Genomic DNA, 25,781 nt, shown 5'->3' on the forward strand with positions numbered 1-25,781 from the left:
CTTTATTTGAAGTGATAGGAATATAATTACTGAAATAAAATGCTCATTTGCGAGGATAATTAATTTTCATAGTAAACGTATTATAAAACGTATTATAAGACGACCTGCCAACCTTAGAACTTGTAGCGACTGCAAAATGTTCTGCACGGGAGTCAGAACGCACTTTCTTAGGTCAAGATGTGACCAATAGTAGCTTTTAATATTATTTTAGCTATAGGAATTTTTGTCTTTTTATATTAATTGTAAGTTTTTAGCTTTAGGAATTTTTCTTTTTGTCTTTTATATCAAATTGTAATTTTTTTATGTTAGCTATATGAATTTTTGTCTTTTATATTAATTGTAATTTTTTTAGCTATAGGAATTTTTTATTTTTGTCTTCTATATCAAATTGTAATTTTTCTACAGTATTAACAGATGAAGAGCCATGTAGTATGGATATACTGTTAATAAACCATTATTATTATTATTATTATTATTATTATTATTATTATTATTATTATTATTATTGTTATAAATATTATACGTTTTTAAGGACACTGCAGCTTTGTCTGTGAAGCGAAACTTGGAGTGATTTTGCTCAATTATCAGTTTAATTAATATAAAGTTTGAGCCTTACCAATAGGCTAGAAAATATCCCTCTGTTGTAGCAGTGACTGTGTAAATTGAAATTTTAAATCAGTCTTAATTTTGTTTCTGGTGTATGGGACTGCGTAGATTAATAGTTCAGGAATTATTCGGGTAAGTTGTTTTAAAATTGGTCGAGCATCAACGCAATAGCCTTCTACGCAGTCGTTCTTTTGGATTGCGTGACGAGCCAAAAGAACGTTTATGTAGGAGACAAGTTGCGCAAGGCCACTTTGTACAACTGACCCTGGATTGTACGAATCGAAGTCCAGACATCAGTTGGTCATATCATAGTAAATACGAGTGTATAAATGATGGGATATTTTGTGCTGATAAAAAATCAAAATACAGTAGTGGTAAATTAGTACACTTAGTTTCTTGCCAAAGTTTTAAGTAAGTGCCATAGTAGGTCACTATAATTTTTAAAGATTACAGTATAAAATTGTGTGTGTATTTTATAGGCCGGATCAACTCAACGCTTTGCGCCATGTCCATGAATGCTCCGATGCGAATCCTTTGTAGATCTGTTTGGTTACAACGTGACTAATTAGGTAAAGTGAAAACTTTCGGAAATGCTTGTGCTTACTCGGCAATCCTCAGTTAAATCAGAGCACAGTTTAGCAACACGCGAACAAAAACAATTCGAGTTAACTCACGGCCGTAATTGTACATATTTTAAATACAAATTGGACTTACTCGGGATTGGAATCATCTCCTTTTTTTGCTTTGGACGTGAAGCGCTGGAGTTGAGACCGACAAGAGGTTCGTTGTACCTAATGAAAAACTGAGACTTCATGTATGAGTGCAATGCCGACTATTGGAAGACGGCAAAAAGAGAAAACAAAAAAATCATAAATACCTTGCGTTTTCTTATTAATTCACTTCATATGATTTTAGATCGTGTTAGTTTTGTACTGAAATTCGATTTTGGTATCATTGATTAAAGATAGCAAAGAGAAACACTTTGTTTGTCTTCTGTTCTCACGCCGCCAAAATGTTTGCTGGCATGAATATTGAAAAATTTGTTTTTCTTCTTCCAAACCACGATAAAAGAGGTAGGGGAAGAGACAACCTGGTGAGGGGTGAAAAGGGCGTGGTTGTGCTGCATAGCTCAACACTGTATTGCAGTTGCACACTTTATATTTCCTTTGCCACCAATTACCATCTTAAATATAACTCACGACTTGCTCCACCTGGCTTCCTTGCCGGCTCATTCTTTAATATTAACGGCGATCCAGTCCGGAGGTCATGGGCTCCAATCCCACCAGGGTAAAAAGAAAATTATTTCTTTGCCTTCAAACGATGCCCGCCCCCTCCCCCCCCCCCTCTTTTTTACAGCTATCGCTCGTATGACCATTCTCATTCATAAACTATACCGCTTATTGTCTCGTGTGGTTACGTTATGGGAAAAGATTGTGTCTGGGGAGTACTCTCCCCGCTGAACCATAGGACAGACAGACGTGGCTTAAAATGTGATTGGCAGAATTTAGAACTGCAGCCGAGGTAAAGAGAGATACCTCACAAAAATCCAACTTGAATCACGAGTGATTCTGTAAACATTTTACAAAACATTCAAGGTCCATCTCTTTTTTTGTTGGAGACATAATGTAAGTTGCATAGAATGGTTGCAAAATACGTCCAACGCAAAGATCAGTGAGCGCTTGGCATTGAAATAGAAGAGACGTTATTTAGAACAATAAAAATGAGAACGTTGCTCAAAGATGCATGCAGTGATGGATAGTTCCTCACCCGACTGCTGACTCATTAGCATTAAGGTGTGGGGAGACTCAAAATTTTGCGACACTGACAAACACATGATTTATTACAGAGCATTTTTTTAAAACTCAATACAGTTGAAACAACTTTACAAGCTTCTACAAGCAGATCCGACACGGGTTACATGAACTGCACTCACTGGCCTGAAACTAGCTGCCAGAAAGTCACGGTATATCATGACTTTGAGTTGCCCTACAATATACGTTGTAGATATAATGCCCTCACAGAGAACACCCTTTTTCATTAAATTTGAGTTTGCACCTATCACGTTGATCTCAATCGGTTTGACATCAAGCTCTATGCATTGTAAACCACATCCCCTCAACACAGTGAACCACAATGATGATTAAACTTCCCGATTTATCAATTGCAAGCTCACGAACATACATATTACGTTCGCAATAATCATTGCGTTAACAAAGTCGACCCCATCAGCAGTTCCATTGGTCTCATAAAGATATCCATTATACACCGTTAGGTACACCTAGACACCCGAGGTCAGTAGGTTCACGGAGACAGTCATCTGGGGTCACTAGAGTAGAAACCCTCCTTGGGCTCAGTCGTGGTCCAGCTACTCTCTCAAAGACTAAAAGAGGTATCCCTAGAATCAGTTTTACACAGATATCTCAGGGTTCACACAGAACCCGAGCTCCTCTCCTTGAGACTGATAAACACCACACATGATTGCGGCGTCATTTTATCTAGTTGTTATCTGTTTTCCTTTTTTATTAATAATATAGTTGTAGTTATGCTCCTCGATCAAATGAGTCGAGCGCTCTTCAAAATACATTCTTCCCAAGAAAGAAAGAAGTTGTAGTATTATTAACGTTTATTCTAGGGTAGGGCCACAGGTTTATCAGTTTCAACTGTTAAGTGTTACCCTCATTTAGGATAAAGATAAAGGTGTCATCATCATCATCATTATTATTATTATTAGCAATTGAACTTTCTGCCTGTTTGTAATTATAAGCGCCATATTGTTGGGGGACGAAGCAGCTTCACCTTCTTTTTGTGTATCTCTGCTGTCCAACTAGGTCGTACAGTGTGATCGTCCGGATGAAAGTTGTTTTGAAAAGCACTGTTGTTGGTGACTGACGTTTCGATAACCTCAGCGGAAGTCATCTTCAGAGTCAAGTAAATTGTTGTTGTCAGTCGATGATGTTATAGGTCTGGTCCGTTCCCTGCGACCAAAATAAAAAATCAACCGATCAAATCTAAATTAAAGCGGCCGGTCCCTCCGACTAGTCCCTTCGTGTGAACACCACCGGGGACTTATTCCGGCGACTAGTTGTAGGCTAATAGGCGTGACTAGTCCCTTCGTGTGTACTGCGTATTGTGTGTATGACTAGTCGCAGGGACTAGTCTGTTCAACAAGTCCATACGACCTGTCCCCTCATGTGTGCCATCCTTAGTGATCGGTCATCATTTAGAGGGTGGGGAGGGCTGGTGCAAATTGGGAGTTAGGTCGATTTTATGTGGGAAAAAAGGAGGAAGGGGGAAATACATTTATGCACGCACATTAAGGAGGTTGAAGGGGGGAAGTGAGTAGGAGGGGGGAGGGTCAGCAAAAAATGTGCTTCATAAATAAGAGGCTCACTTTAAGGGAGGAGGCTGATTATCGGAATTGTGCGTTTCTGTAAGTAAAAAGTAGAATTTTTCAAAATGCTCATACAAAGATGGCTTTATAGCCTATTCCAAGCGTTCGGATAGTTGGAGAGCTGCGCGATAAAACAGGTTTCCATGGATCTCTTTCCTTAAGGTCATTGCCCCGAAATAGAACTAAACCAAACTTTGTCAATCAAACTTTGTCTACTTGTTGATTACCTCAAGGGGACTTAAATTTTGAAATAAAAAAAAGTGGGGTCCCCATATTCGTTTAGGAGCAGGAATAGAAGACCTTGTACATGCGAGTACTGACAGAGTACACATTTCCAGTAATAACTCATTTTTCAAACATAGGAATTGATCTGTTTTCGTTTTAAAGAAAGAACTTGATCGCTACACCCAAATCAAAGAAAAAATTGATAGGTAACCATACTCGTTTACGAGAAAAAGACGACTTTTTTTCTCGCGGACTAAACCACATAGAAAAAAGCCGCCATTTTGTTTATGTGCGCGCGCTAATTACGCGTAAACTTCTGCGCAGTAAGGATGCGCATTGCAATACAGGGCAATGACCTTAAGCCCCTTGCTGTATACTTTATTCTGGTTAAATTTCTTGAAACACTGATGGTGACACTTGGAAATAATTGGAATAATATGCTATCTGGAGAACTTTTGGCGTTTTTCGTTAAAGGCTGAAAAGTTGTGATCCATTCAAATTTGAAAGTTCTTTGTTGAAACAGCATAAGAAGAATGAAGCCTGGCCTTTTCACTAGCGACGCACGCACAAGCGCAAGCATAAGCACAATCACGTAAAAAGGACAAATTTTGATCCTTGTTCATGTGCTTGCCGCAAGCACAAGCACAAGCATAAAATTGCAATGCGCTTGTGCTTTTGCTTGAGTCGAAGTCGTTTTCACGGTGAAATAAGAGCTGTTATTCTTGCGCTTGTGCTTGCGTCACTAGTGAAAACCAGGCTTGAATGTTTTCGTTGTTCTTATGCGCTTATGTTTATACTTTGATTATGCTTGTGTTTATGCCCATTGAAATCCAGCCTTAAAAGTGAATGTTTATTTGTTTTTGAAGTACACATTACATCAACCAAACCAACAAAACCTTGGTAACCAAACCGCGATATGTTGTTACCAATGGCACGAAAGTATACTTGAGAGATTAAAAAAAAGACAAAAACGTTATTTGGATTAACAATGGTTTGAAGTTATCGACATACGTGCGTGTCAGTTAGACTAAGACACTCACTATAAACCTACGTTACAATCGTAAACGGCTCTTGTCCCGGGGGCCCCGGGGCTCTTGTACTTGCAAAACGAAATCTTGTCGTTTGCTGTGCCAGTTGCTGTACTTAATTTAAAAAAATCGGTACACTATGCGATAGAAACTAAACAAAAGTATTGCTAACGCGCTAGATACGATAAAATTTTTCGGCCGTTTCGAGATTTCTGTCTAGGAACAGTTAAAGGTGCCATGCCCTTAAGTGCTTTAGCTAATGAAACAAATGTAAAAATAAGATAAGCCTTTTCGCGAGCTAAGAGCGCGAGTGACAAAATGCGAAATTGCCTACCCGAAACATTACTTAGTTTTAAAGTGAGGAGTATATTTTACTGCATGCTTGAAAAGTTTGACTTAAATGTATATTGTTTTAAAAAATTCTAAGTAAAAAAAAAACTGGTATCGGCTTGTAACAAAAGTAAATCAAATGGCGGCCATCTGGTGTAAAAGATGCCATGGACGCCTGTTTAAACACAAGTTGTAGAAGTTGCAACGATGATAAGATACATAGCGTAAAAACGCACTAATAGGTAACATGTGTAAATACTGAACTACATTAAAAAGGCTTCCTTGGAACATGAGGACTCAATCTAGTGTGACATTGTTGCTGGTGTTCGTCACTAAACGCGAGTCCAACGTCGGAACTTGGTTTACGGTACAGCTGCGGAACAAAATAGAGTACATTTAAATCAGTTCAGTTCAAAAACAAAGGCAACTAACTGACTATTACGCCTTACGTCAGGTATGGAAGTCACCGAAGTATGGTGTATTGATGCGAGGAGCTGGATCGCAAAAGTGTGTGTTGTTCATCCCGACAAAGGGAGGGATGGGATAAAGCCATCGCGGCAACGTTATTGACAGATATTTTTCCTTAAAAACACTGATTATGATACAGTTCTAAACAAATACAATTCTAGGATAGAGTAGGGATTGTTGGTTTCTATTCTGGTAGAGGATTGTAAAATCAGCTGAATATAGTCTGGTGTAGGGTAAGGGTTTCAGAGTCCCAGCGGGACACCACCACCCAAAAATATAGAGTTTACTCCCTCCCTGGGTAGTGAAGGTAATGACTATGTCGAGTCTTAGCAATAAGATTTACTGTGGGCGCAGGTTGCTTCGACAAGATTCGGAAGAATTGTCGGTCTCATCTGCAGCTCCGATGGTTTCTTTGAGAAGACAACTGGAAAGAACTAATCTCGCACAATGAATTCCTAAGTTAATTTTTTTTTTTGAAATTTCTTAGCGTCACTTGCCTCTGATTTTTAACTCAGACTCAGTCTAAATTTTACTAAAAGGAAAACTCCCAAATCGACGTCGGATCTGCAATACATTTCCTTTTTTATAAGGTCAAAATTTTCGAACTCTTCTTTTGTTCTGTCCGTTTCAGCCAAGAAAACTAAACACTCACCACAGTAACGGAGCGAGCACACAGGTGTCTTTTGTAGCTCATATACGTAATACGCTCCACAGTTCTTCACTCTGATGTTGTTATTCCACCGACAGCAGTTGTTCACCCAGTGATAACAAACTCGACGAGTCACTACACCGTCTGCGACAGAAGGATGTTGTCCATCGAGCCATCCTGGAGCATGCGTACCACAACGATTTGTAGGGTTTACACATTGGGTGGGCATCTTGGGGTTACCAGAAACACCAGTAAAGCGATACCAGCCAGGGGTGATATCATTTCGATCACATCTCACTGGGTTTTGACCAGTGAAAGTTGTAAGACGGTCGGCTGCGTTAAGGCTCTTGTAGTTACTGCATGGGTCATTCGATGCTGCAACTGGATGTAAAAACGTATTTGACTTATAGGCAGGAATCATCTTCACTGGCTAAATTCCACAATGCAGTTTTTAGAGGAAAGTCTAGATTAACTAGTTTCGGGGAAAAAATTAACAAATGATTGAAGAGACGATGATAAGATGGTGGATAGGGAGTTATGTCTGGTCTAAAACGGAAAGCACGGAGTTTGGAAGGCAAGGGCGAGCACAGATCGATGTTGGAATCGATGCAAATGTTTCAGTTACTCTCACTGTTGTACGTTTCTCTTATCTATCTTTAGCACAAACATTTGTCAATATTGCTTTAGTGGAGTTTATTTTTTATTAATACTCACCACAGTATCGAAGGGAGCACACAGGAGTCTTTTGCAGCTCATACACGTAAAACGCTCCACAGTTCTTCACTTTAATGTTGTTTTTCCACCGACAGCAGTTGTTTGACCAATGATAACAAACTTGACGAGTCACTTCACCGTCTGCGACAGAAGGATGTTGTCCATCGAGCCATCCTGGAGCATGCGTACCACAACGATTCGTAGGGTTTACACATTGAGTGGGCATCTTAAGGTTACCAGGAAGACCAGTAAAGCGATACCAGCCAGGGGTGAGATCATTTCGATCACATCTCACTGGGCTTTGGCCAGTAAAAGTTTCAAGGCGGTCGGCTGAGTTAAGGCTCTTGTAGTTACTGCATGGGTCATTAGATGCTGCAACTGGATGTAAAAAGGTATGCGATTAAGGTTGAAGAGACATTCACTGGCTAATTTAAACACTGCATGTTATAAGCAAACATCTTGGATAACTTATTTCGGAGAACAAAATGAACATAACTCCACACATTGATATTGACATTGTTTCGGAGAACAAAATGGAGTAATGTCTGGTTTAAAACGGGAAGCACGAAATTTGTAAGGCAAGGACGAGCAGCGATCGATGTTGGCATCGATGCAAATGATTCAGTTACTGTCACTTTTTCACGTTTCCTTTCTCTATCTTTACCAGAATCATTTGTTAATATTGCTGAAGTGGGTTCATTTTTATCAAAGAGAGATAAATACTTACCACAGTATCGAAGGGAGCACACAGGTGTCTTTTGCAGCTCATACACGTAAAACGCTCCACAGTTCTTTACTTTAATGTTGTTTTTCCACCGACAGCAGTTGTTTGACCAATGATAACAAACTTGACGAGTCACTTCACCGTCTGCGACAGAAGGATGTTGTCCATCGAGCCATCCTGGAGCATGCGTACCACAACGACGTGTAGGGTTTACACATTGAGTGGGCATCTTGAGGTTACCAGGAAGACCAGTAAAGCGATACCAGCCAGGGGTGATATCATTTCGATCACATCTCAATGGGCTTTGACCAGTAAACGTTTCAAGGCGGTCAGCTGCGTTAAGGCTCTTGTAGTTACTACAAGGGTCATTAGATGCTGCAACTGGATGTAAAAAGGTATGCGATTAAGGTTGAAGAGACATTCACTGGCTAAATTAAACACTGCATGTTATAAGCAAACATCTTGGATAACGTAATTCGGAGAACAAAATGAACATAACTCCACACATTGACATTGACATTGTTTCGGAGAACAAAATGGAGTAATGTCTGGTTTAAAACGGGAAGCACGATATTTGTAAGGCAAGGACGAGCAGCGATCGATGTTGGCATCGATGCAAATGTTTCAGTTACTGTCACTCTTTCACGTTTCCTTTGTCTATCTTTACCAGAATCATTTGTTAATATTGCTGAAGTGGGTTCATTTTTATCAAAGAGAGATAAATACTCACCACAGTATCGAAGGGAGCAGGCAGGTGTCTTTTGCAGCTCATACACGTAAAACGCTCCACAGTTCTTTACTTTAATGTTGTTTTTCCACCGACAGCAGTTGTTTGACCAATGATAACAAACTTGACGAGTCACTTCACCGTCTGCGACAGAAGGATGTTGTCCATCGAGCCATCCTGGAGCATGCGTACCACAACGATTCGTAGGGTTTACACATTGAGTGGGCATCTTAAGGTTACCAGGAAGACCAGTAAAGCGATACCAGCCAGGGGTGATATCATTTCGATCACATCTCAATGGGCTTTGACCAGTAAACGTTTCAAGGCGGTCAGCTGCGTTAAGGCTCTTGTAGTTACTGCAAGGGTCATTAGATGCTGCAACTGGAAGTTATATCGTATGTCATTTAGGTTGGAAAGATCTTTACTAGCTAAATTCCACACTTCAGTTGATAGGCAAATATCACGGATAACTTGAGCTTACTTGTTTCTAAGAACAAAATGTGCAAATGGTTGAATAGCCTATGATAAGATGGTGGATAAGGAGTTTTGTCATGTTTAAAACGGGAAACACGGAGTTTGGAAGGCATGGGTGAGCACGGATCGATGTTGGCGTCGATGCAAATGTTTCAGTTACTGTCACTGTTTCACGTTTGTTTTGTTTTCATTACCATAATCGTTTGCCAATATTGCTTAAGTGGGTTTCTTATTAAAGTAAGATTAACACTCACCACAGTATCGAAGGGAGCAGGCAGGTGTCTTTTGCAACTCATACACGTAAAACGCTCCACAGTTCTTTACTTTAATGTTGTTTTTCCACCGACAGCAGTTGTTTGACCAATGATAACAAACTTGACGAGTCACTTCACCGTCTGCCACAGAAGGATGTTGCCCATCGAGCCATCCTGGAGCATGCGTACCACAACGACGTGTAGGGTTTACACATTGGGTGGGCATCTTAAGGTTATCAGGAAGACCAGTAAAGCGATACCAGCCAGGGGTGATATCATTTCGATCACATCTCAATGGGCTTTGACCAGTAAAAGTTTCAAGGCGGTCGGCTGCGTTAAGGCTCTTGTAGTTACTGCATGGGTCATTAGATGCTGCAACTGGATTTAAAAATGTATATGAGTTAGGCTGGAATCATCTTCATTGGCTAAATTCCACCATGTAGTTTATAGGCAAAAGTCTACAATACCTTGTTTCGGGGAAAAATGAGCAAATGATTGAAGATTTGATGATAAGGTAGTGGTTGAGGTCGAATAGCGAGTTATGTCTTGTTAAAAACGTTTAGCACTGAGTTTGGAAGGCAAGGGCGAGCACGGATTGATGTTGGCATCGATGCAAATGTTTCAGATACTGTAACTGTTTCACGTTTGTTTTGTTTTCTTTGCCATAATCGTTTGTCAATATTGCTTAAGTGGGTATCTTTTCAAAAAGCGATTAATACTTACCACAGTATCGAAGGGAACAGGCAGGTGTCTTTTGCAGCTCATACACGTAAAACGCTCCACAGTTCTTCACTTTAATGTTGTTTTTCCACCGACAGCAGTTGTTTGACCAATGATAACAAACTTGACGAGTCACTTCACCGTCTGCGACAGAAGGATGTTGTCCATCGAGCCATCCTGGAGCATGCGTACCACAACGATTCGTAGGGTTTACACATTGAGTGGGCATCTTAAGGTTACCAGGAAGACCAGTAAAGCGATACCAGCCAGGGGTGATATCATTTCGATCACATCTCAATGGGCTTTGACCAGTAAACGTTTCAAGGCGGTCGGCTGCGTTAAGGCTCTTGTAGTTACTGCATGGGTCATTAGATGCTGCAACTGGATGTTATATCGTATGTCATTTTGGTTGGAAAGATCGTTACTAGCTAAATTCCACACTTCAGTTTATAGGCAAATATCACGGATAACTTGAGCTTACTTGTTTCTACGAACAAAATGTGCAAATGGTTGAATAGCCTATGATAGGATGGTGGATAAGGAGTTATGTCTGGTTTAAAACGGGAAGCACGGAGTTAGGAAGGCATGGGCAAGCACATATCGATGTTGGTGTCAATGCAAATGTTTCAGTTACTGTCACTGTTTCACGTTTCCTTTCTCTATCTTTACCAGAATCATTTGTTAATATTGCTTAAGTGGGTTCATTATTATCAAAGAGAGATAAATACTAACCACAGTATCGAAGGGAGCAGGCAGGTGTCTTTTGCAGCTCATACACGTAAAACGCTCCACAGTTCTTCACTTTAATGTTGTTTTTCCACCGACAGCAGTTGTTTGACCAATGATAACAAACTTGACGAGTCACTTCACCGTCTGCCACAGAAGGATGTTGCCCATCGAGCCATCCTGGAGCATGCGTACCACAACGACGCGTAGGGTTTACACATTGGGTGGGCATCTTAAGGTTACCAGGAAGACCAGTAAAGCGATACCAGCCAGGGGTGATATCATTTCGATCACATCTCAATGGGCTTTGACCAGTAAAAGTTTCAAGGCGGTCGGCTGCGTTAAGGCTCTTGTAGTTACTGCATGGGTCATTAGATGCTGCAACTGGAAGTTATATCGTATGTCATTTAGGTTGGAAAGATCCTTACTAGCTAAATTCCACACTTCAATTGGAAGGCAAGTGCAAGCACGGATCGATGTTGGCATCGATGCAAATGTTTCAGTTACTGTCACTGTTTCACGTTTGTTTTGATTTCTTTACCGTAATCGTGTGTCAATAAGGGAATAAAATGACATTTTGAGGGAATATTGTTTATTTGCGCCCGCGTAGTGTCATTTGTGGCCCGAGCGCGAAGCGCAAGGGCCACAAATGACACTACAAGGGAGCAAATAAACAATATTCCCGAAAAAAGTCATTTTATTGTCATTATTATCAATAAACAAGGCCAAATAACATCCAGATAGGTAACACATTCAGTGTAATGAAGTTAGCATCATGATTTTCAATTCAAATAACACAAGTACTTTGTCGCAATGAAAATTATACACGATGCTACTGAGGCTTATTTCTTATTGTGTAGTTGTAGTATAAAAGAGCTAGCTGCAGTGTCTCTGAAAATAATGATCAATGGCTTGATTCATGGATAAAAATATTTTACAAACTTACATTTTCCCATTAAACTTCGGCGTTAAATTCCTGTAACTGCTTTAGCTAAATTAGCTCGACCGGAGATACACAATTCAAGTGAACGTGATGTTTCGTTTCTCGCAAGACAACAAGGAGTTGCTCTGTTTGTCTCTTCGCCTTGTGCATTTGCTTCTAAATCCGATTTTTGGCTTTATTTTGTCCCATTCACAACAAATAGCCTTTGATTTTTCCTACCGAACACAATTCGCTTCTCGAAAAACTGTTCGAGACTCTTGCTGTACGCGTACGCACCTGAATGGTTTTCCCGTGTCAGCGACGCTGATTGGTTAAAGTTAATCGGATGATGAACTGAGAACCATCAGCTGCAGGGCCGTTAATGCATTAACAGCCCGCTAGGAGTCATTTGCGGCCCGCAAAGCGCGTGTTTTCAATAGGGCGGATTTCAATTTGGATAATAATATTGCTCTAGTGGCTTCATTTTTATCAAAGAGAGATTAATACTCACCACAGTATCGAAGGGAGCAGGCAGGTGTCTTTTGCAGCTCATACACGTAAAACGCTCCACAGTTCTTTACTTTAATGTTGTTTTTCCACCGACAGCAGTTGTTTGACCAATGATAACAAACTTGACGAGTCACTTCACCGTCTGCCACAGAAGGATGTTGTCCATCAAGCCATCCTGGAGCATGCGTACCACAACGGCGTGTTGGGTTTACACATTGAGTGGGCATCTTAAGGTTACCAGGAAGACCAGTAAAGCGATACCAGCCAGGGGTGATATCATTTCGATCACATCTCAATGGGCTTTGACCAGTGAAAGTGTCAAGGCGGTCGGCTGCCGATAAGGATCTGTAGTTGCTGCATGGGTCAACCGCTGTTGCAACTAATGGAATGGCATGATTTTGTAAGTGGTTATTATATGGAACATATAGAAGACTTGTTTAAAATCATGTTGAATTGGTTGTGTAAATTAAATTAACTAAGCTTTAAGGAGTAACTTGGATTAAACTGAGTCTTTACGCTCTCTCTCGCAACATGGAAGAATAGAAAACGAAGACTCCTTGAAAGTTCTGTTTTTATTGATGCAGCCGCCATTCATTGATGAAGTTGCTATTTATGGAATCTACTTTAGCGCAGCAGCCACCTTCACTCACAGTTAGGTTGACCGATAGCCAGATAGCGGGCAGTAAATTGCCATTGTGAAAAGAGGCTTTCGAGAAACGGGCCCCAGGCCCGAGTTTTCCTCAAATATGATTGACTGGTATAACAAACACAAGAGAAAACGACTCTTCTGGGCAAACGTTTAAAATTCAGTTGTGGGTAGAGCTTGTGAATTTATTTACCTTGTGTTAATCCAAGCAAGAGCAATAATACACTTTTCTTCACAGCCATGTTAAGTCCTATGGAAAAAAGAAGAGGTATATTGTATTAGCGGAAAATTAAAACGTTGTGCCCACACCTTCATGTCAGAGAGACCAAACAGCGTCTCTTCTTCATATCTAACTTCTTTTGTTAATAAAGTATTGTATTTTAATTTTATAATTATGCACGTTCCAATTGGCTGCTCAGTCTTTCTACAAATGGAAAAACACACTTGTGATGTATTATTGTCTCCCAAAAATGATAAGAGAGTCCAGCGAACAGAATGAGTTTTACCACCTCTCTAAAGCTTATTTTAAGAAGAGAGCCGCAGACAACTTATTATAATTTCTTTTATCTTACCGTTTTCTTTTCATATTATCTTAACACAATGTATTTTTACTATAGCTCAACTTTTTAGATTTTTTAACATTGTTAATTATTATACATTATATCATAACTTTTTATCATAGTTTTATTTATATCTTAGTTTTTAATTAAGTTTGCATAGAAGAGCCAATATTGTTGGAATGCAAATAAACCATTATTATTATTATTATTATTATTATTATTATTATTATTATTATTATTATTATTATTATTATTATTATTATTATTATTATCATCATTAATATTTTGTTGACTATATTCCAAAAGTGAAATAGAGAAGCGACCGCTTCTTGTTCAGTGGGTCTGGTGGCATGAATGGCTCGCTCGCTCAACAGGAACAATGCCGCTAGCAACAAAAAACAGTAGCCACTGCTACCTTAGAGGACAAGTAGAATCACAAGCTAACGAAAGCTGCTACACCAACGTTATTGCTTAGTTGGCCTGATAGGAACACTCACAAAGTTTTGGAGGATTTAGAACTAAGGGACGGACCATTATTTTTTTGGAGGGGGGGGGGGGATGAAAAATATTGAAAAAAAATTGCTTGCAGGGCCTGGAAAGACAATAAATCATGATTGTTTGCAAACACGATATGTATAACAAAAAATAGTAAGAATTTCGAAAAAAATGTTTGCAGAGGTGCATAAACTAAAAAAAAGTTTGCAGAGGAAATTTTTCATCCCCCCCCCTCCAAGAAAATAATGGTCCGTCCCTAAGTAGTTCTTCGTAACTCCTCGCCTGGCGCTCGTTTTATGAAAACGCCTATTCACATGTAAATGTCCACTATTTTCGTTTCCTAAAATTTCTTAACCCTTTCAAGGGCCATTCGCTGACGTAAAACACTTATTAGGGAACAAATGTTTTTAAAACCACCGTTATCTAGGGTTTACGTAAGTTTCTTTTGTTGTGAAAGCGGAAAAACTACTGACAAAGGGAACGTGAATTAGCGCTTGTTTTAATAAACTCTTGGCATATTTTGTTTGAAAAAGATTAACGACCTCTTTATTAAATGACAAAAAAAAGAACCTGCTAGCCAGGTCACCAGCCTTAAAGGCTTAAAAAATAACAAGACTTTGCATGCAAGTTTTTTAACTCTTCCACGCAAGGCCATGCTGACGTAGCACGTCTCCATGTGAACAAAACAACAATTTAAGAGCACAATAAGCTCGGGTTTAAGTAATTAATTTCCCCTATTGTTATGTGAGCGAAAACAAATTACAGTAGAACGTTCAAAGAAGGCTTCGCTAGATTTCGGTGGAAAGACTAAGAATAGCTGGTAACCAGCTATTCTGGTTACCAGCCTAAAAGAGCTAAAACAGTATTCCTTTCCATGCAAAATTTCTACCCTTTTATCCAAGGCCATCCTTATCTCGGGTTCAAGTAAGCTTTTTATTGTTGTGAAAGCGGAAAAACTACTGACAATAGGAACGTGAATTAGCGCTTGTTTAAATATAATCTTACCAGATTTCGTTTGAAAAACACTAACGACCTTTTTAATGTCATGAGAAAGACCCTGCTAGCCAGGCCACCAGCCTTGAAGATGTTAAAATTAACAAGCCTAGGGACCGCGGAGCATTTTTCCAATTGGGGGGCTGACAAGTGACTTAAAGTGGGGGGCTTTAGCCTTTGCATGCAAATGTTTAACCCTTCCACGCTAGGCCATGCTGACTTAACACGTCTGCATGGAAACAGAGCAATAGTTTAAAGAGCACAGAGTGTAACTTTTCTTTATTGTTTGTGTGAGCGGAAAAACACAGTAGGAACGTTCAAGTAGCGAGAACCTCCGGGGGTGGGGGTCATGTTCCCTTGTTCCTAACAAAATTTCCCTTGCGTTCTCCTGTTCCTTAAAAGTATTTCTTCAATTTTGATGTTCCTTGTTCCCTAAAATATAAGTTAATTTTGTTTTCTGAAACCCCTGGAGGGGTGGGAGGCTAAGTAGCACTCGCTTGATTTCATTTGGAAAAAACTAAGGGACCTGTTTGTATGAAAAGTGGAAAACGTACTAGTCTGGTTACCAGCCTAGAGGAGCTAAAACAGCATGCCTTTACATGCAAAACTTCTATCCCTTTCGTCTAAGGCCATCCCGACGTAACATACTGTAACATTACGAAAATAAGGCCCCGAATATAAGCCTCAATCCCCCCCCCCCCTCAAGAAAAATAAGCCCCCAAATTTCAGACGCAAAAATCCTTACATTTAACTAAAGCTCTAAATTTTCGACTGTAAGCCCATATTGAAAGGCTTGTTTTGAACTCTTCGATGTTATAGAGTTTGCTGAGGGACCTGTTTAGTTTGGTAACGACTATAGGACTTTTTTTTAGTGTCATATCGGTATGTTTAGAGAGTTTTGCCATGTGATATCATTTCAAGTAGCAAAATTTTTTGAAACAAGATTTCCACCCGAAAATAAGGCCCCCTCCTCTACCCCAGTATATAAGCCTTCGAAATAAGCCCACCTGTAAACCAGCTTGAGCAAATATCGAAATATCGCGCTAAGTGCATGGCAACGAAACAATATCTTAGAAGCACAATTAATTCGGGCTTAAGTAATTTCAGTATTGTTCTGAAAGCGGAAAAACTGCAATAGGGACGTGAATGAGCCCTCGTTTCAAGTAACTCAACAAAGGGTTGACAGCGCCCAAAACTACTAACTTCTGTAGCTCCAAATACGCAAAGCAAAAGACAAAATCATCCATCCACAACGCAAAACATTTCTATTTTTTTGTAGACTGATTTATCGAGACATTTTTGGGTTGTAATCGGTCTTTCGTAACCAAACTTTAATAATGTACAGTTTGTTATTTAGGAGACTCCTTCCAGCGAAATTTTTTGGGATTAAGCTGTTGTTCGAAAAACGTTTTTCCGATGGACTATATATAGCTCACATTTTAAGTATTATAGACTCGAAGACTTAAGTAGCCCGACTAATCTTTCAGCTAGTCAAATATTTGTTTGAAATCCGACATTTGCCAAATAACTTGCGATGAATAACTTGCATATATTTTTTTTATTTTCTAAAATATGATATCGATTATGCGCATTGTAGCGAAACAAGTGTCGTAGCCGCGTATCTTGTTATTTCCCATTGTTCTGAAAGCGGAAAAAACTGCAATAGGAACGTGAATAAGCGCTCGTTTCATGTAACACAAGTTAGGGTTGACAGCGCCCAAACTAATAACTTCTGTAGCTACAAATAGCTAGGTAAAGCAAAATACAACTTTAAAACAAAGTCGTCCGCCATTCACAACGCAAAACATCTCCAACTTCTGAAAGACTGATTTTTTGACCCGATTGTTTAGATTTTGATTGGTGTTCCGGCACCAAAGTTAAATAATATATTTGTTATTTAGAAGACCCTTTCCAGTAGAAATTTCCGATGGATTATCGGGATTTAGTTCACATTTTCACGCTCGAAGACTTTATTAGCCCGGGTAAACTTTAACTAGTCAAATATTAATTCGTTTAAAATCTTTCTAGTTTTAATAAATCACAATGAATAACTTAACGTGTTTTTCTTAACATGATATCGATTATGCGCATTGTAGCGAAACGAGTATTGTAGCTTCGTATCTTGGCAAAACCGTTTTCTTTTACTGATGGGCGTTGAAAGCTGTTATTATTATGCACAAATTCAAAACGTTTAAAAAAATGCTAAATTTTATTGAAAGTAAGGCTTGGTTGACCGAGACGGTTGGCTTTTTATTGGCTTTTTAAACCGAGTTAAAAAAATATAAAAAAAATGGACATTAAAGAAAAAGAAGAATAGCAGCTTTATTCCTACTCAAATTGAAAGCTTATAAAAATGTGTGGAAAAGAAGGCAGAGAAGAAGGCATTAATCGTAGATTGGAATCTGGATAACTGTAAAAATATCGGTCTAATATTCATTGTACTTCTAGTCAAGCTTCAGGAGGCACGATATTTTAAGCGTGTTTTTGTTTGTAGCTGTTTGCGCAAAAGAAAGCGGAAAATGTTGCGAGCCCCTTTATAAAGACAAACACTCGAGGGTCATGCACAGCGCGCCTTTTGTTCAGAAATGGTTATGGAGCGTGAAACTTTTGCATGCATGTTTTTTGTGTGTTTCAGTTTGTGTTGCAGTTGTTTTCAGCCATTTCCAGCTCGGAATGCTTCGTCTAAAGCACAGTTCTAGTGTTAGGTTAATTTTAATGCCTTTACACTAATTGCAATGACCGCGCGCGAAAAATAGTTGTAATCTCTATCATTCCAGGGTGTGATATCAAACAACAGGTCAATTAGACGACCAATATATTTTCCGCTTACCCAAACTGGAATAAACCTCAAAATAATAGCTATCTCAGGTAGAAAACACCAAATAAGAATATAATAATAAAATGACAAACTGAAAATAAACAAGACCGGTCACTACTCAGGAAGATTGGGTTGGATCATGAACAAACGACAAACTTGAAAAAAATATGCCAATCTTTTAAAAACGCGTCGCCCGTGAAATTGCTTCTTTAACATTAGCTAACATTCAAGATCTAGAAATTCTACGTTAAATAGAATACGAGTGTGTGAGTCTTGCACGATTTTAGAAAAACCTTTAAAACCATTCTTTACCAATAAGGTTTTGACATCAGAAAGCCAATAAACCCATCATTTTAGCGGAAAATGCGAGAATTATGCCCTTACCTTTCGCCATCTCAGAAAGGTCACTTCTCTCGTTGCGACTCTTGCTAGTCCAACTGACCTCTCAACGCAAACTGAACCGTTCTTATAAAGGAGTGGCAACTGAAGGACATGCGCAGATGTTGTCATATATCCAAGGCAACGTGGCATCACTTTAAGTGAAGGGAACAATAGGCCTTTTGAACGTGATGTGAACAACTTTCAATTTTCAACGTGCAGAATAAAAGTGTGTCAAGTAAGCCTCCTTATTTCGCTCTGAAATGTTTACTTAATCACAGTTTCATGGTCAGGTTAACTGACCATACAGATATGAGACATTTCCAACAGTTTGCCATCCCCTCTCTCTGTCCTTCATAAAATGAATACGTGCGGCAATGCACATGCCTTTAGATTTTCAAGACAACTTGACAAATCGCTAATGCGTAAAAGTACTTTATAATAAACCTTTTGAAAATGGTGTAAATTAAATTCCATTCACGAAAACAACGTAGAATGAATTAAGCTCTCTCGTTTCAAGAAATTAACGTCATTTTGTTCTCAGTGAAAACTTTGATGAAGCACAGGTTGACTGGCCTCTCTTCTTTAAGCTGAACAGCGAACATTTGCAACGGTTTCATGTAGTTGTCTCAAACATTACTTAGATTAGTACGATATCGATTACGCGCAAGGTAGCGAAACGAACTTTGTGGTCTCATAACTGAGCAAAACTATTTTATTTCATCGATGGGCTCCCGAAACCGCTATTCTGAAACAAAATTAAAAAATATATATTTTACTATTGCGATATTTATAAATATCGGAAATAAAAAATATCATATAAGGTAGTTGATATGGGTGTTAAAAAAAACGAAATTAAGAAACCAATTGCAACAGCCCGAAAAATCAGTCAAAACATCTTTTGCCACCGACACGGTCATGGTCAGCAAATAAATAGTCAAACACTGCCAGTCTGAATTGAAAGGCAATTTAACTTTGACATGATTTGTCGGACGAAATGATGATATAACTATTTATTCAGAAAACAAAAACTCTGTGCGCTTGACGAGAATACTGTAACTACAGAGCAACTTACTCAAGAGACTCTTAAGAAACACTCGTGTTACTATGCATCTAGTACACAGGTATGAATACATTACTTCATTTTACTCGCTTTTGTCACGTTCAGAATTCCAATTTGGTCAACTTGGTTATATGGGTAATTTGCTTCTGAAATCCATGAAATGCTACAATTTTTGTGCGATCGATATATCCTTTTTTCCCATGCAATACTATCTTTGTGTTGCTTTTCTTTTGCCGAATTTTCGGGGCCAGAAATAAATAACTTCAGCAGTAAATCTGATGATTGTTCCTTTTATTTCTCTCACTATTATACTCTTGAATCAGAAAGAATGTTTAGTTTTAATTTCTTTTTGTTATGTATTGTCTTGTCTTTTCTTGGCCGCAAGTTCTTCTGGCCTCTTGGGACGGACTGTTTGGTACATTGTACCTCCTTATATTTCACGGTTCTATTAATTCACTTGTCGTGAAGTATATAAAATAATTCATTTTTGAACTGCATATAGATGTAAAGTAAAAAAAAAATAATGATTTTCGCAGTGAAATTGCAATTAAAGAAATTGCATAGACATCAACGGGATTCATCAATGCATCAACGGGATTTGAACCCGGCTTGACCTCCGCGATACCGTTGCGATGCTCTGCCAACTGAGCTTTGGAGCCACACGTTGGGAGCAAGCGTTCATAGCGTTTTAAAACATGGTATACAAGCAATTTTTAGTTTTTGAAAGATAACTGGTATTCTTGTGCAGAAAGATAAAATAACATAAAAGAATCTGAAATTAGGTTGATGTATTAGTTTGTGTAAAGATTTGTTAAGAAGTAAAAATATTTTAAAGGGTTGGTTTGGGAATGGTGTTAGTTATTTGCCCTTACATATCAAATACGTGCGTCAATTCATATGCCTTTATATTACGTTAGTAAATGTAATTATTTTATCACTAAGAGGAAACAATAAGCCTCTTGAAAGTGTTGTGAATAACTTGGAATGCAGGTTCATAGATCTAGAGTTCGTTGATTAGTAATCTCTCACTTTACTTCGGTTGGTACAATATCGATTTCGTGCAAGATTGTGGTCCCATATCTGGCCGGGCAAAACAGATATGAAGTTTCCGACGCTTATTTGATTGATGAGCGTCGAAAACCGTTATACTGATTATCAAACCTTCACTGCACTTGTTATAAAATTATATTAAATATCCCGTACAAGATAGTATTGTGCTGTATTAAAACGACCATTCATAAATCAGTGGAAAACAAATCAATCAGTGCAACAATATTTTAGAAATAGAAAATACGTGAAGTGTTGCCATGCAATTATGAAATGCACGCTGTTCGTTGAAATCGGAAGAATCCATCTACGAATTGACAGGCAGAAGAACACTTGTCTTATCTCAGAAAGAAGCTCAATACTATCATGTAGGAACCGATATTACACTCGATGACTATCAGTACACAGCGTCTTTGTGGAAAGATTGCATTGACAACGCCCGTGTTAGGAAGTTTACATAAATAAAAGAATGCAAGCGTCTTCCGGACTGAAATAAAGTCAGGAATTTTGGTAACTTAACTTTGTCGAACCCCAAATTTGATCCGGGACAACAGACCATTTCTTGGCACAACTTCATGTTAACGTACTGGTTTTTGTAGGCTATATTTGCCCTCTAAAAATGATTTGTTGACATTTGATAAACTTCGTTGGCTATGAAGTACAATAGTTTTCCTCTGGTGCTAAAACTAACTGCCGAGGAATTAGTATAGTACCGTATAGTTGTGAAGTTTTGCTGCCGGGCTCACTTTTACAAGTAATATCGTGTGGTTGTTACCCGAAGGCAGAGAATAATAAAATAGGGAAGGTTAGCAGCTCTCACAAGGTCTCCGGATCAATTTAGGTTTCTGGGAAACTGCTCACCTACCCCTCCCCAAACCTAACATTTTGCCCAAAGCGATAAGTAAGGGTTAATGTTAGGTTTGGGGAGGGGTAGGTGAGCAGTTTCCCAGAAACCTAAATTGATCCAGGTCTCCTATGAATGGATTGCTAGTACATTAGTAAACGTATTTATTTTATCACTAAGAGGGAACAATAAGCCTCTTGAATGTGATGTGAATTACTCAGTTAACTTGGAATACAGTTTCATTAAGCTCGCACTGCTGACCTTAGTAATATAATTTCCAACACTACTTCGGTCAGTACGCTTTCGATTTCGTGCAAGGTAGCAAAACAAGCCATGCGGTCCCATATCTGGGACTGCAAAACTATTTAGTTTGATTGACAAGCGTCGGAAACCGTTATACTGATTCTCAAACCTTCACTGTATTTGTTATAAAATTACATTAATAACAAAGACAAATCCCGTACGATATATTTTTTTCTCGACTGAAACCACAATTTAATAAAACAATGGAAAACAAATCAATCAGTGCAGCAATATATATTAATTTTAGAAATAGAAAATACCTACGCTGTTGCCACAAAGTTATGGAATGCACGCTCGTATTGGAAATCGGACGATTCCATCTGCAAACAGGCAAAAGAGCACTTGTCTAAAGACACTCAGAGGTATCATGTAGGAAACGATTACACTCGATTATTATCAGTAAGAAAGATTGGCAACGCACGTATTAGGCAGTTTGCAGAAAATATGGAAGATGTAAGCGTCTTCCAGATAAGACAAAGTCTGGAATTTTGGTGACTTTGTCGGCCACCAAATTTGATCCGGTAAAAATAGGCCATTTCATGGTACGACTTCACGTAACTAACGGGGTAGAAATGATTGGTTGACATTTTATAAACTTTCTTGACTATGATACACTGCAGTTTTTCCCTGGTGCTAAAACTAACCGCCAAGGCATTAGTACATTACAATTCTGAAGTTTTACTGAGTCACTTTTACAAGTAAAACGTGTGGTTGTTATCCGAAAGTGATATCGTTAGTTTCTTATCTTACTGTTTTCAAGATCTAGTTGAGTTAAAATAAGCATCTAGAACTAATTCCATTCCTATGTTTTGGTTGATAGTATCTGCCCTCTACAAATGATTTTCTGATATTTATTTAACTCACTTTTTACTTTGATACTGGGCACTGCAAAACTATTTAGTTTAAATGATAAGCGTCGGAAACCGTTATACTGATTCTCAAACCTTCACTGCGTTTGTTATAAAGTTACATTAATATCAAAGACAAATCCCGTACGTGATATTTTTTCTGTATTGAAACCACAATTTAATAAAACAATGGAAAACAAATCAATAAGTGCAGCAAAATTAATTTTAGAAATAGAAATACTTACGGTGTTGCTACACAGTTATGGAATGCACGCTGGTCGTTGAAATCGGACGATTCCATCTGCAAATTGACGGGCAGAAGAACACTTGTCTTATCTAAAGACACTCGGATGTACCATGGAGCAACCGATATTACACTCGATGACTATCAGTACACAGCGTATTTGTGAAAAGATTGACAACGCCCTTTTTAGGCAGTTTGCAGAAATGGAAGAATGCAAGCGTCCTCCTGACCGAAATAAAGTCAGGAATTTTGGTAACTTTGTCGGACCCCAAATTTGATCCGGGACAACAGGCCATTTCTTGGCACAACTTCATGTTAACTTTCGCGTCTTCTAGTTTTTGTAGGTTATATTTGCCCTCTAAAAATGATTGGTTGACATTTTATAAACTTTGTCGGCTATGAAGTACAATATTTTTCCTCTGGTGCTAAAACTAACTGCCGAGGCATTAGTACATAACAGTTCTGAAGTTTTACTGAGTCACTTTTACAAGTAAACTTCGCGTGTGGCTGTTATCCGAAAGTGATATCGTTAGTTTCTTGTCTCTCTGTTATCAAGATCTAGTTCAGTTAAAATTGGCATCCAGAACTAATTCCATTCTTATCGTTTGGTTGAAAGTATTTGCCCTCTACAAATGATTTTCTGATATTTATTCAATTTTCTTTTTCCTTTGATACTGCTGTTACTGGTGCTAGCTAAAACTAATTACCAGGGTATTGGTGATGACAGTCTTAATTTTTTTCTGAGTCATGATCCTTTTTTACAAGGAAAACGTGCGACTTTCAAATTTGAAAGTAATATCACTACACCGTTATCAAGATCCTTTTGAGTTAAAAATGGCGCCCCAGAGCTTACTGTTATAAATAGGCTCAGGAGATACAAAACGTCTCATTTGCATTAGACATTTTTAAGTTGGCGGATTTCATATGATGGTTACCCTGACTGTAATCATGTTGCGTTTAGGTACACTTTGAGATAAAAGGCCACAATGTTATCGATATAACACGTGTTACAGATTCTACCAAACTATTAAATATATCGTGTGTGTTTTTTTAAAAAAAAGGAAGAAAAACAAGTGCAACATCGATAATGGTTCGTGCAACTTGCGATCCTGATGCTTATCAGAGTGTCTCAAAATACTACTAACACAAATATAAAATAGTGTACTTGAAACACTACATGTAAATAAGAACAAATGCCAAGTTTTAAACTGATACTGTTTTCCCTTATGGCAATAATAATCTGCGAACTTCAACGATGTACAGCGAAATGTTGTGTGGCTCGCTGGCTTTCAACTTTGAGTAGTTTTGGGCGAAATAAGTTGTAATGTATATGATGCGTGCAAACTGCAACAATGTTTAGTTTGCGAGAATAATGTTGCAAGAAAATATTGCTTTTGTAAGGATAAGAGTACCCTCAACAAACCCATTTCCTTTGCATTATTGTAATGGCCGTCGTAAACCGCTTAAAACAGCATTAAAACGGCAGCAGGGCCGTACCTAGGATTTTTTGTCTGCGAGGGCAAACGCCGCTTAACTCCCCTGCGGGGACAAACTCCAATATACAGGGACGGGGTAGCCGGGGGGGGGGGCTGGGGGGCTTAAGCCCCCCCAGAATTTCCAAAAAAATTAAGACTTACTAAGAGAAGAGTCTTTTTTAGCCCCCCCCCCCACTTCAAGTTACTAGTCAGCCCCCCCCCCCCCACTTGGAAAAATGCTCCGCCGTCCCTGATATAACTACAAGAAATAGCCCAGAAAAATCAAACACTGTGTTAGTTCCTGGTGGGAGAAACTGGCCCCCTGCCCCCACCTCCCTTAGGTACGGCCCTGGGCAGTTCCTTGGTGTCGTGGATGGTGACGTAAAACAAAGGAAAATGAGGCAGTGGTAAACAACACCCAAACCGCGGCACTTTTGTCTCCCAACAATAGATTCTGCAACACAAACACAAATATTCATAACGATAATCAAACTTTAACTGTTTTAGATGAAATCCGAAAATGCATGGGGAGTTGCCTAAATGGAAGGAGTAACTTTAATGCGTTATACTCGTGATAAACTTAACGGAACGAACATTCAGTAAATAAAAACATCAAAAATAAAAATTGAATTTCTTCAAGCTCTTAAAATACACATTGTATTATTGATTTAGGCAGTACCAATAAATTACATGTGCAATAGCCCGATTCAGGCACTCTTCACAATTGGAAAAAAGAGGAGAAAGTCAACTTCGCCCAGGGCAGTTTTCTCTTCACATTTAATGGTAAAAGCAACCCGGAGATGATAGTTTAGTTTTACACGCATAGAAACGGTACATGTGCTACAGAAGACCACTTTCAGCAGACGATTTAATTATCAGAACATAAAATATGTGTGCTTAAAAACTCTAATGGACAGATCAATTGGCCGTAATAACTAAGGGCGCTTTCCATTTGTCAGAACTGGCCGGCCGGTCCGATGGTTTTGAATGTGAAGTGGGCCTTTTTCACGAGATTTTTCCACATATCCACCACAACAGTGTATAATATTCATGCAATGACTGATTTGACAGGACAAATCTGACTAACAATGGAATTCTGTACTCGAATATACTGGACTGACTGACCAGTTCTGACAGTTATACTTTTCCATTGCCTGTTGCATTGCATCACTGACAATGGACAAAGAACTGTCCGTCATACCGAGATATCCATATAAAAAAAATCCGAAATCCCCGTTTTATAGCACACTGCATTTAGGAAAAGTGGCTTTAACATCAATGAAGCCGGTGGTCAGATCTATTTAGATATTTTATTGAGCGATGTACAACTACTTCAGTTGTCAAATAAACATATTTTAACCTTATAAATTAAATTTTTAACGACTGTCAACATGTTTGCTTACATTTTTGCATTCAATAACTATTTTAAATAGAACGGTTTTCGCAGAACATGTTTTTTGTCAGTTTATTTTCCTTTTCTTTTTGACAGACCTTATAGTCTAAACTTTGCTTAAAGTTTATGGATCACGTTCAGAATGTCCATTCAATATCAAAAAAAGTGAAATCTATATGCAAAAAAGTGCCAAAGCGTGATGAAAT

The 25,781-nt window shown here is 38.6% G+C and overlaps 1 protein-coding gene across 1 annotated transcript; it reads right to left on the reverse strand.

The window, feature by feature from the left end:
* Nucleotides 1-5,051: 5,051 nt before the first annotated feature.
* On the reverse strand, nt 5,052-18,417 carry LOC144646165 (uncharacterized). The gene is made up of 11 exons (XM_078505708.1): nt 18,365-18,417; nt 13,308-13,364; nt 12,470-12,847; nt 11,043-11,420; nt 10,314-10,691; nt 9,591-9,968; nt 8,866-9,243; nt 8,139-8,516; nt 7,412-7,789; nt 6,701-7,078; nt 5,052-5,953 (listed from the first exon to the last, which is right to left on the reverse strand). Exons 1-11 carry the CDS (start codon nt 18,372-18,374, stop codon nt 5,943-5,945), a joined length of 3,102 nt encoding a protein of 1,033 aa, XP_078361834.1. The 5' UTR covers nt 18,375-18,417; the 3' UTR covers nt 5,052-5,942.
* Between the last annotated feature and the right edge of the window lie 7,364 nt (nt 18,418-25,781).

Source organism: Oculina patagonica, chromosome 3 (genome assembly GCF_052425735.1).
Source record: "Oculina patagonica isolate OP01 chromosome 3, crgOcupat, whole genome shotgun sequence".
NCBI classification, from domain to species: domain Eukaryota; kingdom Metazoa; phylum Cnidaria; class Anthozoa; order Scleractinia; family Oculinidae; genus Oculina; species Oculina patagonica.

Bases quoted from the DNA above. Each gene is read 5' to 3' on its own strand.
- LOC144646165 (XM_078505708.1), bottom strand. The intron at 11,421-12,469 runs GTGAGTATTAAT...TATAACTTCCAG, and splicing joins CTGCTCCCTTCGATACTGTG to TTGCAGCATCTAATGACCCA. The intron at 7,079-7,411 runs GTGAGTATTAAT...TTTTACATCCAG, and splicing joins GTGCTCCCTTCGATACTGTG to TTGCAGCATCGAATGACCCA.